Genomic DNA, 19,267 nt, shown 5'->3' on the forward strand with positions numbered 1-19,267 from the left:
GAGTTGTGCCATCAATGAGGCATTTAATAAGCAATAATCTCCCTTATTTGGCAACTAGTGAGAAACCTGTCTCGCTGCCTTGCAGATACATAAAAGATGCAATGGGATTCTTTAGATTTCCAACAGGCTTGTGTCAGATGATCCATTTCCCACATGAGCTGGTTTAAACCTTTCCATCCCCCAACTTAGTACAACTCACCATCCCAGCACGGTGCAGCTGAGCATGAGTTTTCAGAATGCTGGGTTGCTGCGTGTTGCCAGAGTTTAAGACATCTCCTCTCAGCTCGAGAGGAACATGCAGAGGGAGGCAGGAGACATAGCTGTTGTGATTTGATAATTACAACACAAATAGGACAAGAAAAGGGTTCTGCTTGGATATTGTGGGCTTCCGGGGTTAAATTAAAAAGCGGAACCTCAAAAATAACAATTTCTGGATTATTGCTTGAGTCAACAACAAATTGATGCATGGTACATGAGGCAATGAAGGAATGGTAAGAGATGAATACATGGCTCAAAGATTGGTGTGGGAGAAATGGGTTTCAATTCATGGGGCACCAATACAGGGTCAAATGGGAGCTGTACTATTCAGGCAGTCTTTACCTGAACCATGCTGGGATGGTGAGTTGTACAAGTTGGGGGGATGACTGTCAGTCAGAGTTTAAACTAGCTCATGTGGGAAATGGATCATGTGAGACAAGCCCATGGTAAATCTAAAGAATCCTGCTGCATCTTTTGTGTATCTGCCAGGCAGCGAGACAGGTTTCTCACTAGGTAATGGCAAGTTGCCAAATAAGGGGGATTATTGCTTATTAAATGCCTCATTGATGGCATAACTCACCTCATGAATATTTAGCTTCCTATCCAAAGAAATGTGCTAATCCAGCTTGACACTGACTTCCCGATTGATAGTTTTCAGAGGGTACCAGCCTGCTTCAGCTTCCACCTCACTTAGCACCAAACTGTACCTCAAGTCTCAATCCACAGACACCAGCCTCACGCTCCTCTTGTCCATGGACACTGGCATCCAGCATTTGCCAACCCTTCACAATGTTCATACCACCTCCAATTCTTGGGAATTTGAGACCTGAATTGCTGGGGTCACGAGCACCTAGCACAGGGACTGGCATCCAGCTCATGGAATCAACCTGGCTGTCCCTAAGGGCTGTGGTCTCTTGGCAATTGCCTGCACCATCCTTGCCTTGCCATCATGTCTATTAACACGTTGGCACCTCAGCCAGAGTCTAAAATCTGTTAGTGTCACCAAGCTCCTTTTTATAAACACACAGACAGGCTGCTTGTCATGACTGTCAGTACAGGTCTATCCTTAGGAGGTAAGGACACCTTGCTGTATGGAAATGAGATATCAATCTAACAGCTACAATCCCATACACGACAGAAACTGATGGGGGCTGGCCCTTATTGCTGTAAAGGGGGTGTTCTCCGTTTACCAGGGGTCAGTCACAGGCACAGCTCACACCTAGTGTCCAGGGGCTTGGCCACAGTCAGTCATCCACTCGGACCAGTCACGCTCAGGGGATCTGTCTGACTGCAGTTGGGGGAGTGCGCAATGGTCAGTCCTGTATGACCATCTCCTGCTGTGAAGGGGAAATGGTGTATTGTCAGCCGGGGTGCTGCAAACACAGCACTCAGGGTCTGGTCAGTCATGTCCAGGGACTGTTTGTCAAGGTCGGTCAGAGGTATGAGGAAAATACAATCCTGGGGGATTTTGTGCTGTAATACAGAGTATCAAGGTGAATGGAGGAAATGAACTGAAGAAGAGTTGTAAAAAAGAGTCATAATAGACTCAAAACATTAAATCTCCACAGATGCTGCCAGCCTTGCTGAGTTTCTCTAGAACTTCCTCCTTTTATTATAGTGGGCTATTCTAGATTGGTACTGAGCAATGAGTCACGATGAATCAATACCTCATGGTAACAGAGCCCAGAGGTGACAGCAATTATAACATGAGAGAATTTCACATTCCGATTGCAAGGGAGAAATGTGGATCAATGACTTGTGTTTTAAACCTGGATAAAGGTAATTTTGAGGAAGTGAAAGCAGAGCTAGCTAAAATGAACGAGGAAGCAAGGTTAAATGGTGGGCAGAAAGAACACACTGACAATTTTTTAAGGAGATAGTTAAAAACTCTCGGCAAAGGGTGGGAAATAAATGATAGGGCCGTGGTGAGTGTTGCAGAACAGAAACCAAGGGGTTCAGGTATATAATTCTTCGAAAGTTGCGTCACAGGTAGACAGGGTGGTTAAGGGGGTGTTTAGCCTGCTTGCCTTCATTGCTCAGACCTTTGCGTATAGGAGTTGGGACGTCATGTTGAGGTTGCACAGAACATTGGTGAAGCCTCTTCTGGAATACTGTGTCCAATTCTGGTCACCCTGCTGTAGGAAGGATTTTATTAAATTGCAGAAAGTTCAGAAAAAAATTTCCAGGACGTTGCCAGGAATAGATGGTTTGAGTTATAAAGATGGACTGGATAGGCTGTGGCTTTGTCAGTGGAGCATAGGAAGTTGACAGGTGACCTTATCGAGGTTTATAAAATCATGAGGGGCATACATGAGATGAATAGCAAAGATGTTTTTCCTTGGGTAGGAAAGTTCAAAAATAGGGGACATATTTTTAAGGTAAGAGGAGAAAGATTTCAAAAGGATATGAGGGTCAACTTTTATTTTTACACAGAGAGTGGTTCGTGTGTGGAATAAACTGCCAGAAGAAATAGTGGATCCAGGTACAGTTACAACGTTCAAAAGACATTTGGATAAGGACATGAATAGGAAAGGCTTGGAGGGATATGGGCCAAATACCAGCAAGTGGGATTTGTTTTGCTTGGGAACATAGTTGGCATGGACTATTTAGACTAAAGAATCTGTTTCCATGCTGTATGACTCTAAGACTCTATGACATGACTCTTTGAGAAAGTTACATGATCTGAGACCGAATAAGTGAGTTAAAGATCATATCAGATTGAAAGAAACACTGTACAAATCTGCAAAGATTAAAGTGGCAGGTCACAAGATTGATGAGATTTTAAGAACCAGTAAAAAATGATGAAAATAATATGAATAAAGAGGAATGGTATGAGAAGTATGAGAGAATGGTAGCCAATATGATTAAGACAGAGAGTAAGAGTCTCTACAAGTAGTTAAATAAGAAGTGAAGAATTAAAGATTGTGTTAGTCCTCTGGAGAATAAGATTGGGAATTGATTATGGAAAACAAGTAAATGATAGAGGTATTGAACAAGTATTTTGTGACAGCGTTTACTTGACGGCTTAGAAAACCTCCCAACTATACTAGAAAATCAAGAGCTGAACAGGATCTGGGTACATAGAACAACCATTATCTCCAAGAAAAACATGTTGGGAAAATTATTAGATCCTTAGGTGGGTGAGTGGCCAGGACCACTTAAAATAAGTGGCTGCAGTGATAGTAATTGATTATGATTTTCCAAAATTCCTGAGGTCATGGAAGGATCTCAGTGGGTTGGAAAATGTAACATATTTATTCAGGAAAAGAGGGAACGAAAAGGCAGGATATAGACCATTTAGCTGAACATCTACAGATGGGAAACTACCATAATCTATTATTTCGAAAGTTGTACAGAATACTTAGAAAACCATAATGTAATCAGTCTCAGTCAATAAGACTTTGTGAAAAGGAACTAGGTTTAGCTAAATCTTTGAGGAAGTAACAAGATGTGGTATACTTGGATTTTCAAAAAGCATTTGATAAGAGTGCCTGGTACAGAGTATTATATCACTATGGGTAAAGGATTGCTTATGTAACTGAAAGCAGAGAGTAGAGATAAATTGACCTTTTTTGGGTGGCTAAGCTTTAGTCAGATGGAGTGCCACAGGGATCAGTGCTGGGGCCTTAACTATTCAAAATCTATTTTAATATCTTGGATGAAGGAACATCGAGAGGGCAGAGAGAGAAAGATGGGGAAGTGGGACACAGGGAGAGAGATGGGGTTTAGGGACAAGAGAGAGAGACTGGGGTTGGTACAGGGGAACAGTGTCATGCAAATGACACTAAGGAGATGGACAGGGGAGAGGGCCAAAAGGGCATCACACAAAAACAAAACTTCAACACTATTACATGGACTGCACATACAGACTGCAGTGAACGCTGAAATGCTAAGGTTACTTTGGGAACTGTTTGCGCATTGCTCTCACAAGTTATGCCATAAGCATTACATTACTAAAAGTCATGACTGTACTTCGAAAGGTACAGTCAAAAAGATAGCAGCTGTCTATAGAACACGAAGTGAAGTTGGCTGATGGCCATGTGACATTATCACATTTGATCACTAATTGAAAAGTATCCTGAAAAGTAAGCTTGAACTTTTTCTTTCATAAATTAAATGCAATTTTCACATGTGCTTGCATCTGCTAAAATTCCCCTCTTATAGTGTCACAGAGTCATACAGCATGGAAAGATATCCTTCAACCAACCAATCCATGCTGAACATAATCCCAAACTAAACTAGTCCCACCTGCCTGTTTCTGGCCCATGTCCCTCCAAACATTTCCTATTCATGTACCTATCCAAATGTCTTTTAAACGTTGTCATTGTACCGTTATCCACCACTTCCTCTGGAAACTCATTCCACCCGTGAACCACCCTCGGAGTAAAAAAAATTGGCCCCTCATGTCTTTTTTAAATCTCCCTCCTCTCACCTTAAAAATGTGACCTCTGATCTTGATATCCCACATCATAAGGAAAAGACAACTACCATTAACTCTATAAAATAAACTTCTATAAGGTCGCCTCAATCTCTTACACTCCAAAAAATATGTCCCAGTCTATCCAGCCTTCCTTCATAACTCAAACCTTCCATACCCGGCAACATCCTAGTAAATCCTTTCTGAACCCTCTCCACCTCGATCATATCCTTCCTTCAACTGGGTGACCAGAATAGGACTGAGTATTCAAGAAGAGGCCTCACCAATGTCCTGTACAACCTCAACATAACATCCCGAATGGCTGTAGGAGATATCAAATAATGTTTAAACTATTATTAAATTTAATATTGATTACTCTGTGACTCAGAAAATGTGTGCCTAGATAGCAGGCAAAGTTATTCTAATAGTAGAAAGTGAGGACCGCAGATGCTGGAAATCAGAGTCGAGACTGTGGTACTGGAAAAGCACAGCAGGTCAGGCAGCACCCAAGGTTTCCTGATGAAGGGCTTATGCCTGAAACATCAATTCTCCTGCTCCTCGGATACTGCCTGACCCGCTGTGCTTTTTCAGCACGACACTCTCAACAAAGTTCATCTAATGACTGGTACTGGCCTATACTCTCAGATTTTCATTGCTCAGTCAACAAATGGAATAAAGTAAAGACTTCTTCAGTTTCCATGTTTGCATTTTGAATCCTATAAATGTGGTGATGTCCAGCAAAAAGAGGACAAGGACAGGTTACTGACCTCCACAAAATAATGTAATTAATCCTGGAAGGACATACTTTTGTGTTGTCCTCATTACTGCACAAAAGAGTAGAAAATCAGCCAAGGTTCTCATTTGTAATCGTATACATTAACTCCTAAGTGAATATATAAATCTTGGTTGCAAACAGCATTCAGCTTCATAGAGCCATTCTTAAGTTAAATAGTCTAACAAATGACCACTTTTACAAAGTGCCCACAGGAGAACATTGCACAGCAACAATCAATACCTTCATGTTCTTCAGTGAAATTGTGCATCCTTTATATCTACAGACATGGCACCAATTTAATTTCTCAGGATAGAATCAGGAGTTGCACCGAATGATCAGTCTGCTCGGAATGATCAGAATGATTGGGTGGCATGGTGGCTCAGTGCTTAGCACTGTTACCACATCGCACGCAGAGTCCCAGGTTCAATTCCAGCTTCAGGTGACTATCTGTGTGGAGTTTGCACATTCTCTCTGTGTGGGTTTCTTCCCACAGTCTAAAGATGTGCAGGTCAGGTGAATTGGCCATACTAAATTGACTATAGTGTTAGGTGCATTAGTCAGAGGGAAATGGGTTTGGGTGGGTTACTCTTCGGAGGGGCGGTGTGGACTGGTTGGGCCAAAGGGGCCTGTTTCCATACTGTAGGGAATCTAATCTGATGCAAATTGCATTACAGAACTTGCATTTATGTACAGCTCTTTATCATTCTGGGATGTCCCCATGTGCTTTACAGCCCATTAAGTATTTTTGAAATATAGGCAATGTGCCGTAATAAAGGAATACCAAAATAGAAGGACATGGAATCACTGAAGGCAGAATGGTGGGCTGACAAAGTAGTTTAAAAGGTATATGGGATCCTTGGCTTTTTAAATACAAGTATGGGGTGCAAAAAGCAAAGAAGGAAGCATCACTTTGGGACAGATGTGAACACTTCAGGTTTTTGACAGGATCCAGAAAAGATTTGTGAGAATAGTTCCAGGAGATATGGGACTTTGTTCGAATGGAAAATCTGAGCTCATTCACCTTGGAAAGGAAAGTGTTAACAGGAAACTTGATAGAGATGCTTACAACCATGAGATGTATGGACAGTGGAGGAAGGAAGAAACTGTCTCCATGAGCAGCACAGTCAAGAAACTGTATTATTCGAAAACATCAGTCAATACCTTTAAGATAACATTTTCCACTGTTGCAAAGTGCAAAACCGAAAACCCTGGTGCTGCATTCTGGTAAGGCAAATCAGGGCAGGATTTACACACATATTGGTAAGGTCATGGGGAGCATTGCTGGACAGAGAAATATTGGCGTACAGATTCATAATTCCTTGAAATTCCTTGAAGGTAGACAGGCTAGTGGAGAAGTTATTTGATATGCTTGCCATTATTGGTCAGTGCATTGGGTATAGGAATTGGGAGGTCATGTTGTTGGCTGTAAAGGACATTAGTTAGGCCACTTTTGAAATATTGTGTACAATTCTGGTCTCCCTGCTATAGCAAAGGTGTTGTGAAACTTGACAGGATTCAGAAAAGATTTACAAAGATGTTGCTAGGATTGGAGGGTTTGAGCTATAGGGAGAGGCTGAATAGACTTTTCCCTGAAGTGTTGGAGGCGGAGAGGTGACTTTACAGAGGTTTACAAAATCATGAGGGGCATGGATAGGGTGAACAGTCAAGGTCTTTTCCCCAGGTGGGGGAGTCCAAAACTAGAGGGCATAGGTTTAAGGTGAGAGGGGAAAGATTTCAAAGGGACCTAAGGGGCAATGTTTTCACACAGAGGGTGGTTTGCGTATGGAATAAGCTGCCAGAGGAAGTGGTGGAGGCTGGTAAAGTTACAACATTTAAAAGGCATTTGGATGGGTATTTGAATAGGAAGGGTTTGGAGGAATGTGGGCCAAATGCTGGCAAATGGAACTATATTGATTTAGGATATTTGGTCAGGAGGCATGGATGTGTTGGACCGAAGGGACTGTTTCCATGCTGTGCATCTCCATGAATTTATGTGCTACTAATTAAAGATTCAATACTGAATTCAGGGGGAATCCCTTTACTCAGAGAGTTGCAAAAATGGGTAAGACAATATCTCGAATTGTTGAGGTGAATAGCAATTATTAATTTAAGGAGATACCAGATAAAAAGAATAGCAGAATATGTTGACAAATTGTGAGGCTGAATTAGGTTCATGTGGAACCTTAATACGAGCAGAGAAGAGTAGGTCGTGGTGCCTGTTGCTAGGCTGGAAAACAAACTGTGTAATTCTATGTAATTTTCCAATTATCTGAATGAATCTTTTACATCCATCTAGGAGAACAAACGAGGCCTTGGTTTAGGTTGTCTGGTTGTGCCGCAGTCATCAGCCTAGCAGCAAAGTACAAACACTGTCTTGTTTTTAATTCACTTGTGGGATGTGGGCGTCACTGGCTGGCCAGCACTTATTGCTTGTTCCTAGCTACCCTCTAATCCAATGGCTTGCTAGGACATTTCAGAGGGCAGTTGAGGGTCAGTCACATTGCTGTGGCTCTAGAGACACATATAGACCAGACCAGGCAAGGATGGCAGATTTCCTTCCCTGGAGGACATTAGTGAGTCAGGCAGGTTTTTCCAATAATCGGCAATGTTTTCAAGGTCACCAGTAGTTTCTTAATTATTTCCTTGATGCCTTCAGGTGAACCATACGAAAGAGCATAAATCATCTTCGGGAGAATGATTAAAAGACCAAGGACTCTGCTGTACTGCAATAAGTTAGTGTCTTCAAATGAATGATACATAACAACACATAAGACCCTTAAAGAAAATCATGATCTGGTCTCTCAGAGAGATTGGATGTTTGCATAGCATGTCCCAGCCAAAGTCAGGTCCCTTAGCAGAACTGTATTTAAGATGGTTAGAGCAAGGTAGAGCACTATTCTAAGAAATGTAAGTCACCAGGAGTCAGATGGTATGATTTGTTTTAAATAAGTTGCACTTACTTTCAGGATTGATGACAAAATGTGCAACAATCTAACTTTTCGAGGAGTAATGATTAATTCCCACTTCCTGCCACTCTTGACATCAGTGATTCACAATTGCAGATTTCCATGTTCGTCTAAAATGTGCAGGTACTTAAACCACAGAGCAGGCCGCAATCACTTAAGAAGTGGTTAATATTTAATAGAATTTTATACTTTTTGAGAGATTTAGTTTTACAGTTGGTTATTTGTGTGCTATTGATCAGATCTATGGTGTAAGATTCACCATGTTACTTTCCATTCACCACAAAAATGTGGCCAATCATAGCAAGTTACATCCATCATGTCACCACAGCAGATACTCACGTGGCATTGATGCATTTTTCTCCGTTGTATCTGTTTCATTATTTCCTTGTTTTACAAGCAATTTGTTGAGGAATTTGCAACTATTTTCACTTATTCTCTCATTAAAAAAAAGACAAAGTATTGGTGATTGAGTCAGAGGTTTGAATTTATTTATTGCTGTTGAAGCAGCACTCAAAACTTCAGGAAGTAATTGTTATAATAGACAGTTTTCACCATCATTGTACATGAGTATAGCTGTTCTCTCTTGCTTCCTCTCATTTATCTTTGACAGAACACTCACACAGGGAGATCAAGATGCTCAGGTAAAAAGTAAATGGAAAGGAGGTTACAATGCCTTGCGTGACCCACAAACCTAAACTCGAGCATCTATTTAACCATTGTACTGGAATTATAATTTCAATCAAATAAAAGCTAAAGGAGTTGTCTTTAAAGTGCTGCATTTTTAAAAATACATCAAAGCTTCATGACTTATGATTGCAACCAAATTTGCTGGACACTTTCCAATAAAAGATGGCTTTTCTCAAGCCCAGTGGTGACAGTAGTGAACAAAACAACTGACAGGAGACAAAGGGACGCCTGCTACATCTTCAAGTAATCAACAAAATAAAGTGGGTGTTGGCAAATTAATAGAGTAACTGTATGTAAAACTCTAGGAATTGTTGCAAGATCAGAATGATCAAAATTATAGAGAAAAGGTGCTGCATGACTGAAGACAAAGCATTCTCTCCTGATGCAGACAGTTCATATAGTTTTGTTTCTTCAGCACAACTGCTATATTTTGGGCAATATTCTCTCTGCATTTTATTAGTACTTATGTCATGGGTGTGGTAATAATTAAGAAATTATTTATAAACTATGGGAGACATCAAGGTAAATGATGGGTTGAAGAAGTGCAATTTCTCCAGCAGCAGACATCAGATGTTAAATCCATTGGGAAAAATGAAATCCAATTCTCTAAATAATAATGTTTCAGGAGTCCACAGATTAAACCAGATAAGAAGAGAAACAAAGAAGATAAAGGGGATAATGTTCTAAACACCACAATTAAAAGCAGCTGGGAGCCATGTGTGAAATATTGCAGTACATGCCTGTAGGGAAGGAAGTTAGATATTGAATGATCATGTTTAGGAAAGTTGTAATATGTACTGGTGTTATGGTAGTGCTCTGGAATACTTTTCTTGAAAATCTATGGAATTTTACATGTGAAATAAAAAAAGACCAGGGATTAGCTTCCAGTTTTATTTGCAGGTGGGATTGTTCAATCCTAGATTTCAACATGCTGAACTTAGAATCCTAAATTAGATTCAGGTGATAACTTGCTTTAAACTTCGATGGGGGAAGATTCTCAAAACACTTTCAATATGATTGCCTTAGATCGCAACCTCATGTGTTCCTTGCACATGTGTGTGGTCTGGTTGGTAGTGGTGGTTTTTGATTGGTACAATTTGAGTTTTCCCAGTCACATGGCTTAAACCACTCAATGTTCATTTGTGGTTCAATTAAAATCTAACAGACCCAATTATGTTAAATTTGTTTTAATGAATTGCATGTAAATGGAATACATTTCTAGGTGGGATAGTTTCTGAATTAAGTCTTAAACCCCATAAATCTGGTTAACTACATTGGTGGACCCAGGTATTTAACATTTACTGCATTCTGTACAGACAATGGCAATGTTTCTTAGACGAGGTGTTGGCAGAGAACTTATTAAAGTTGTAGCTTACTGTGTCAAAATTTTCCTTCACTGGTCAACTCCACAATCATTTGCATTGCCTGCAAGATCCCCCCCAAGCCACTCACTATCCGAGCTTGGAAATATATTGCCATTTCCCCAGTGTCACTGGGTCAAAATCTTAGAATTCCCTCCCTAATGGCACCGTGGGTCTCTCTCTCTCTATAACACATGGTGTGTAACAGTTCAAGAAGGCACCTTCTCAAGGGCTTCTGGGGACTGGCAAAAAATGCTGGCACCCATGTCCCACAAGTGAATTTTTAAAAAGTGCTAGCTGTATTGGTACAAGCTGAGAAGAACATGAGAACCACTGAGATTTATGGGTACAGAAAACACAAGGAGGATGGAGAAGGACGTAAGATGAATTTGAGTCAGTTCAGATTCAAGAAGAGGAAGTAAAAAATAAGGATGAAGAGAGAAGGAAATAGAGAGCAAAAACAAAAGCAAGAAAATAAATTAAAGCATTTTACAGTTTATAAATCTCCAGCAAAAAAAACTAATAGCTTTCGAAGTGAGACTCCAGAATGCAAATTTTTGTTTATACATATCACAAATAAAAAATGCATTTATTCAGTTAAATAATAGCCCTAAATTCCTATGGCAAAATTAACTGCTGATTAAAGTGAAAACTCTTCAACTTCTTAAAAGTCAAGGGAGTTTGATGGTCAACTGCCATTTTCGAGAGTCTACCAGAGCAAAACATCCAGCAACTTAATATTCATTCATAATTGACAATGTTTCTCTTCTTGGACACAATTTGCTTGATGATTTGCTTGTTAAAGTGAACTTGCTGTTATTTTGGAGAAAATTCTGGCACAATGCCTGCTTATTGTCTATTATCGGGTGAATGAAAATGACTCAGAATTAATATGACTGCTTCATTTTAATCCTTCAAGTACTGTAAATTTTTACATTGACCAACTGGGTAAAGACTGTTCATTTTGATTGGCATTTTATATTTAAGGTGCATTGAGAAGCCATTTGTTTCTATGGTATCAAATGCTGGTAAATTACAAGACTGAAATATCATCTGATCTTTTTGTCTTCAAATTAATAAATAGTATACAGGATCTAACGGGCAATAATTAATTAAAATGTAAGTGTTTGCAAGAGAGTGTGTGTGTGTCAGATTGTGGGTATGCATGTGTTTGAAAGCGTACATGTGCGAAAGAGTGCATGTGTGAGAATATAAGAACATCTGAGTTTGAGAGCATTTGAGAGTGTGGGAGAACATGTGATCGTGAGAGAGCACATGTGTGTGTGAGAGAGTGAGCGTGTATGAGAAAGCATGTGTGTGCAAGAACACATTTACGAGAGAGTGTGTTAGAGCACGTTTGCATGTGAGAGACAGCGTGTCTGTGTGTGAGAGAGAGCATGTGTGTGAGAGCACATGTGCATATGAGAGACAGCATGTGTGTGTGTATGTGAAAGAGAATGTGTGTGTGTGAGACAGCATGTGTGTATGTGTGTGTGTGTGCGCGCGTGCACGTGCGTGTTAAACCCTGGTTGCCTCCCAGTGATCTCCAAGCACGGCTGAAACATTTTCCCTCATGGTCACTTGTTGGCGTGTGAAGGGCCCCAGCAGACATGACAGTCACCATGGTTACTGTACCATCCCTTCCCAAAATCGCCAGAAGTTACCTACTTGAACATGGATCAGTAAAAGAAAGTTTACTTTGTTTTTGAGGATGTCTGAGCAGAGAGACAATTCTCCTTCATCCTGCTGTCTCAGCAGTGTCTTGCTTAAATGGTGGTTGCTGCTGATGCTGCAGAGCTGCTGCATCTCTGAATTGGCTGACTGCTCTGAGAGGATGGATGCCATCCTCAAACTACACTATTGTTCTGACAGTGGACTCTTCATTAACCACAGCCAGGAAAATGCCACCTTAGTTTCTCCACACTTGCTGGCATAGGATTGGTTCCTACATTTGGTCCTGACAATGGTGATAAAACTGAGCCCTGTATATCTATGTGTGTATCTATCCAGCTGTCTATATATGTGGATGCATAGGTAGGTTTATAAATTCAAATAATCCAGTTCCATTTTGTGCTAAAGGAATATGGTAAAACTTCCACTTGCTGAAACCTGCTAGTTCATGTTAAGTACTTAGTTATGTCCTTCTCATGCAGGTTTGCAAAGACAGACAAAATGAATACATGGCAGACACGTATGAAGAGAGGTTGGATACAGAGGCATTTCGCCAGCAACTGTAATTGAATTTAAATGCTACTTGCATAAATGAGCTGTGTCTATCCTTGTTAGAGATGCAGTACTTGTAGAATCATAGATTGATGGAGACAGTGTGAGGCTATTTTACATGGGATGTTTGCGCTTTTTTTTATATTGAAATGATCATAACCATTCTTATACATGATAATTAAGTTATACTTTAGAATGTATTAAGAAGTTTGGAGCCAATACTATTTTTGTTCATTTTATCTTAATCCACCTGGTGGGACTGAAAATGCGAACAGTTTGTTGACGTGACCCATGTTTTATTTAGGGCAGCATTCAAAAACCTTTTGTCATGATCAGGATGATCAAGATAGTGGATATTTAAAGTTCAATTTGCAGATACAGTAACAGAATACTGGAACAACTTTCTACAGAACTACATTTTTGTTCTAACTGCATGATATTTCTACGCCCAGAGCATTAACAAATATAATTTACTCATTTGCCAATTTCAGGCTCTTTATAAGACTGAGGGACGAGTCCCTCACTTCATTCTCGGTCTGAGCTTATTGATTTTAAATCGTTTTTCTGTTTGCTGTTTGCAGTGTAGTGACTTTGGCGTTTCGGAGGGGAGGGGAGTTGGGTTAAGAGGGGATGTAAGAAATATGGCCCTCATCCCTATACCAGAATAATTTATGCAAATGATCAGCCACTGATTAGCAAAAAATTTACTGCACGAGCGGTGTGAATTTAATCGTTGTGCCTGAGCTAGCAAAGAAAATGATCAGTGCCTTCATTTGCATGAAACTCTCGATCTCACTATTGCTGTACGTGGCCTTGCAGCACTGGAACTGTTTGTTAATTTACAGCTGTGCTTTGCAGGGTGAGATCCTGCAGGTTTCGGGAAACAGACCCATTGCATATGACATGCTTGCCTGCCTCCATATGGGACAGAGACAGCAGGTACCACAGCTGTATCCCTCTGACCAGATTACCTTGAATGAGATTGTCTGTATCTATATCTGCTTTCTGCACAATCCATTTATTCTTGTCCCAGCTGATGCATTTATTATTTTTGAAATCATTTCTCTATTTTGCTTCATTTACCGTGTTACAGTTTTCACTGGGATCACCGCTCTTCCCCACCCAATACAAGGTTGCTCACCTTCAAACATCCTCCTTCAGCCGGGAGTGTGGGTGAACGGGTCACGGACTCTCTAAGGACTGCTGATCCCAGTGCAACTCCATGCTCAGCCGATCGGATGTGGGCCTGCTGCAGGGCGAGACAGACAAAGTCAAGTTTTCCCCTTGGGGTGACATGCTTGGCTCTTTAGGGAGCAACCCACTAGGTGGCCTGGCTTGGAATAGAAGAAATCTCAGCCCAGGCAAGCAGAAGTAGGTCTCTCAGCTAAAAATGAACTCATTCTAAGTGAGACCTTTACCAGGAACATCAGCAAGGCTTTCACCTTCCATTGCCTCAATGAACATGTGTAGTTTTATAGTATATACACAAGGCTAACAAAGAATAAAATATATCAAATGAAAAGATACACTGGAACCACCTAATGTCACTTTTTAAAATGTATTCTTTCATGGATTGTGGGTATCACTAGCCAGGCTATTATTTATTCTCCCTCCCTAATCATCCTTGAGAAATTCTTGGTGAGTGGTCATTTTGAATTGTGCTGTTCTCGGGGCTGTTAGGGAGGGAGTTCCAGGATTTTGACCCAGCTACAAGGAAAGATTGGCGATATAGTTCCAAGTTAGGGTGATGTGTGGCTTGGAGGGAACATTCAAGTGATGGTGTTCCCATCTATCTGCTCTCCTTGTCCTTCTAGATGGTAGAGGTTATGGATATGGAAGGCGCTGTCAAAGAAACCATGGTAAGTTGTGGCTGTGCATCTTGTAGTCAGTACACACTGTTGCCACTGTGCATTGGTGTTAAGGGGAGTGTATGTTTATATTGGTGGATGGGGTACCAATTTACCGGGCTGCTTGCTGAATGGCACTAAGCTTCTTAAGTGTTTTTGGAGCAGCAATTAATCAGGCAAGCGGCAAGTTTTCTATCACACTCTTTACTTGTGCCTTATTAATGGTGGATAGACCCTGAAGGTCAGGATATAAGCTCATTGCTATAGTATTCTCTGACCATTTCTTACAGCCTCAGTATTTATATTGTTGACTAGTTCAATTTCTTATCAATGATAACCCCGAGATCTTGATTACCAATTAACAATAAAGGTGATTCTCTGTATAATAAGTTATATTGTATGATATGATCTTTCTCTGACACCCATATTTTCTGCTGCTGAAGCTGTTCCTTGCACCTCACTTCCTGCTCAAGGTATCTCACATCCCCTTTCCCTGTCAGCAGGTTAGGGTGTACAAAGGTATTCCTCAACGACAATTTTCTGATAGTCAATGATGGTCCTCAGTCATCATTTGCAATTTCGAATCAACGGTCAGATTGTTGCCTGCTTAAACTTGGTTAAGTTTAGTGATCCAATATAAAAATTGTTATTGTCACCTAAATCACCTCAGTACTCACAGCCACAGCAAATCTACCAGGACACATGCCTTTCCTGTTCCATTATTCCATACAATCCTGTGTATAATCAATTTATTCAAGCTGTGTATCTCCTTTTCTTAGACTTCCATGAATAAAAGTAAACAGATTGATGCTGCAGACTGTAACAGAGGGGATATTCACAATATTTACATTTGCATCCAATCTCAGTTATACCATTGATGAGAATGGGGAGTAACGATTGGCTGTCAGGAAAATTTGGAGTAAATCACCGACCACTCTCCCACAGCTCTGAGAAATTAAGTTCAGCACAGCACGGATACAGGTCTGAGATACATTTACTTGTCCTCTTAGCTGATAGTAGCACATGAAGCAGAGAATCTTGGGAGAGAATGACAATGTTTTCATTGCCACTATGCAGCGTTATCCCCTTCGCAATATTTGAGAAGTCAGTTGTGCAGTTCACCCCACTTACACAATGATTTGCTTGGCTGGGACAGATGTTTAAAGGACTCCTGCTCTAAAATCAAACAGCCACATCCATTATGTTACAGTCTTCAAGGAAGGACATCATCTCTTTCTCTTGCTCTCTCTCTTGCTCTGGCACTCTGACATAAAACTGCTCCTCAGCAGATAGTAACCAGAAAGCTCAACCTTCTAAGCTTGGTTTATAAAAATGATTTGATGTTTCACAAGTTGCTAAGTTAGGTCTTTATTAACTACTCATAACTGAGAAGTGAAAGAAATTGACTACAGTACCTCATTCTGATACTGTTCACTGCTCATTGTTATGGTTATAGAAAATAACCCTGACCATGAGGCAAGTTCATGCTTCTTCAGAGTTTAACTAAATTAACTTGATCATTGAGTATTTCTGTAAACTAAGTGTCCAAGTTGATGCAGATAATTTTAATTTAGACAATCAACGGTTCATCATTTGACTTTTCTTTTATAAATTGCACCTCTGACATTAAATTGTACAACCAAAATTACATTTAGAAATTAACTGTGAACTTTTATCACACATATGTGATATATGATGTGAAGGTCCTCTGACTGACCATAATCAACAGCAATGAACCAGGCTATTTACAGCAGGGAGACTAAAACAAGTCTGATAATAATATTCAAGATTTTACACTTGTATATATTGCCAGATAGTTTTAATGAAGAACATGTTTATCCTTCTGAAAATAAAAAAGCTTAGTTATTTGACTGTACAGATTCAATTCATGCATGGTTTATGTGATATGCGTGGAGTCATTATTTATAAAGTTGTCTGGTTTATAGAGGTGATTCACATCTTCAACTGTCCCAGTTTAATGAACAGAGCAGGTTCCGACAGGGGTAAGTTTTCAATATGAAGTATCCCACAGTAACATTATCAATGGAAAAGGTTGTCTCCCAGTTCAACAAATAATTGTACATTTCCAATGTTTTAGCAAGGATAGATTGCACTGCAAGCAATAATTTCAAGGCTTCAATATTTTCAAACAATTGAGTTTAATGCAATACTCTAACTGCAAAGCCATTAAACAGCTTAAATCTTAAAAATTCCAGTCAAAATAAGTTGGTAGCGTCCCAAGAGTTAGCAAGAGATAGAATTTCTGCAACAAATTGGCATATCATACCTATACAGATCCTTTCCAAAGGCTACATTTGTTAAGCTGTACAAACACTAATCTAATGCTGTAGAGGTCAAAGTGTCAGCTTTGGCTCAGCAATATCAGCACTCACTGCTGAATTGGAAAATTGTTCAATTCTTAGGGCTGAAGATATAATCAGTGCAGTACTGATATATGGGGCCAGTTCTGCACTGACAGAGATGCGGTCCTTCAGAGGACACTACATTTATTTGAATTCGAACTTGTGCATCACAGTTGGATGATTGCAAGACCTGGCCGAAGTATTAACCAATGTCCATCCCTCAAACCAATTCATCAAAACAGATTAAGTGGGCATTTCTTGCACTGCTGTTAGTGGGACTTTTCTAAACACAGTTTGATTGCTGTGTTTTCTATAATCATTGTACTTATGTTCACCCTGAGCTATCCATTGACTCATTCCCCAATCACAATGCAAATCCTTTCCTTGCAAATATGTAGCGAATTTGCTTTTGAAGTTACTGTTAAATTTTCACACTCTTACATTGCAGATGACAAGAACTTACTGCGTAAAGAAATTTTTTCATATGCCAATTCTTGTTTTTTTGTAAATCGTATTAAATCTGTTTCCTTTGTTTACCAACCTTTCTACCACAGAAACGTTTATCTTTATTCACTCCCTCAAAGCCCTCCACGATTTTGAACATTTTCAGTAAAGCTCTGAGCCTTCTCTGCTCTAATGAGAATAAGCCCAGCTTTTCTAGCCTTTCCACTGCCTGTGGTATCATTCCAGTTCATTTTTTGTGGTATTGCCAAACTGTTCACATCATTCCTGAAGAGCAGAATTGCGCACAACTCACCAGCTTAGGCCAAATGAGAAATTTATAAACAATCAAAAAAATTACCACAGATGCTGAAATTTTGAAGTCAAGGCAGAAAACACCAATTAATACTCAACAGTTCAGACAGAAACTGGGGAGCAAGAACCAGTCAACCTTTCAGCTCACTGATTTTTCAGCAAATTAGTATCAGCTAAAAGTTGGAACAGTTTTAAACAAGTGAAGAGGCAGGGAAAGAAGAGATAAGGAGAGAGAGGAAGAGAAAGTCAGGAATAGGGCAGAATGGAGGAGTGACTACATGTCAAAACAGATGATTGATACAAGGCAACAAGAGATAGAACTGAAATAAATAAGAGACATAAAATGGGATGGGAGGAGCTGTATTTAATAACCCATGAATCAGTACAAGAAACAGCTGACTGAATAAATGTCAGCAATGAGTATGATAGGAAGTTGTTGAACTCAGCATTGAGTTCAGAGAGCTGTAAATGGCTCATCAAAAGATGAGGCTCTATTCCTCCTACACCCTTAGCTCTAGCCAAATTGAATCTGTCCTTGAGTGCTCTGGCTTCGTCCTTCTCCACCACTGCCATGCCCTCTTTAATCAATATCATCATCCCCTCTTTCTTTTCTTTTCTGAACACCTTTCATCCAATAATATTTAGCACCTCATCTGCCTTTGGCAGGGACTCTGCTATCGTGACAACATTGTAGTTCTACGTGGCAACCTGCACCTGTAACTCCCCAATCTTATTAACTATACTCTATGCCTTCATGTATATGCAGCGTGATCCTGATTTAGAAAGTTTTACTTTCTCCCTTACTCAGACCACAGTGATTAAATTACTATTCACTATTCTAGTGCTTTCTGCCTCTCCTAGTGTTTTACATAAACTGCTGCTCTATACTGTTATTCTCTCCTGCTTTCTGTACCCCTGCTAAGTTACTTTCAACCCTTCCAGCAGCAGTAGAGACATACCCCACAAAGAATTTAGTCCTGGCTGGGTTCAGGTGCAAGCCATTTGGTTTCTGCAGAACCTTCTCCAGTGCTCGTTCCAGTGTCCCAGAACTTTCACTCAATCACAATTGGTGACATGCAGAAGGAGACCCTTGAGCTCATTGTGCCTGTTCTGGTTTTCTGCACATTTTAACTTGTGCCAATCTCCTGCCTTTTGCTCATAATCCTGCACATTATTTATATTTAAATAATCATCCAATGCCCATTTGAATGCCTTGTGCCTCCACCACACCATGAGGCAGTGCATTCCAGACTTTAACTACTTGCTAGGGGAAAGATTTTCTTTCTCACTTCATAAACACTTTAAAGTTGTTTGGAAAATCCATTGATCCATTTGAGAGTGTGAACAGTTTCTCCTTATCCCTTGTGTCAGATCTCTCATAAATTTGAAAGGTTCTATCAAGTCTCCTCGTAGCCTTACTTGCTCCAAGGAAAACCCCACTGGTCCTCACCTACCACCCCACCAACCTCCATGTACAACGTATCATCCGCCGACATTTCCGCCACCTCCAAATGGACCCCACCACCAGTGATATATTTCCCTCCCCTCCCCTATCAGCGTTCCGAAAAGACCACTCCCTCTGTGACTCCCTCGTCAGGTCCACACCCCCCACCA

General features: G+C 40.3%; 1 protein-coding gene across 17 annotated transcripts in view; it reads right to left on the minus strand.

The window, feature by feature from the left end:
- Positions 1-19,267, minus strand: part of satb2 (SATB homeobox 2) — a 173,467-nt gene that overhangs the window by 9,147 nt on the left and 145,053 nt on the right. For 15 of the 17 annotated variants that reach the window (XM_043692953.1, XM_043692952.1, XM_043692951.1 and 12 more), the window contains one exon: positions 13,829-13,936. The exons of the other annotated variants lie outside the window; for them this stretch is intronic. In XM_043692953.1, the coding sequence (XP_043548888.1) occupies positions 13,829-13,936 (108 nt within the window). The remainder of the gene's footprint in view (positions 1-13,828; positions 13,937-19,267) is intronic. 17 annotated transcript variants of the gene reach the window in all.

Source organism: Chiloscyllium plagiosum, chromosome 7 (genome assembly GCF_004010195.1).
Source record: "Chiloscyllium plagiosum isolate BGI_BamShark_2017 chromosome 7, ASM401019v2, whole genome shotgun sequence".
Classification (NCBI taxonomy): domain Eukaryota; kingdom Metazoa; phylum Chordata; class Chondrichthyes; order Orectolobiformes; family Hemiscylliidae; genus Chiloscyllium; species Chiloscyllium plagiosum.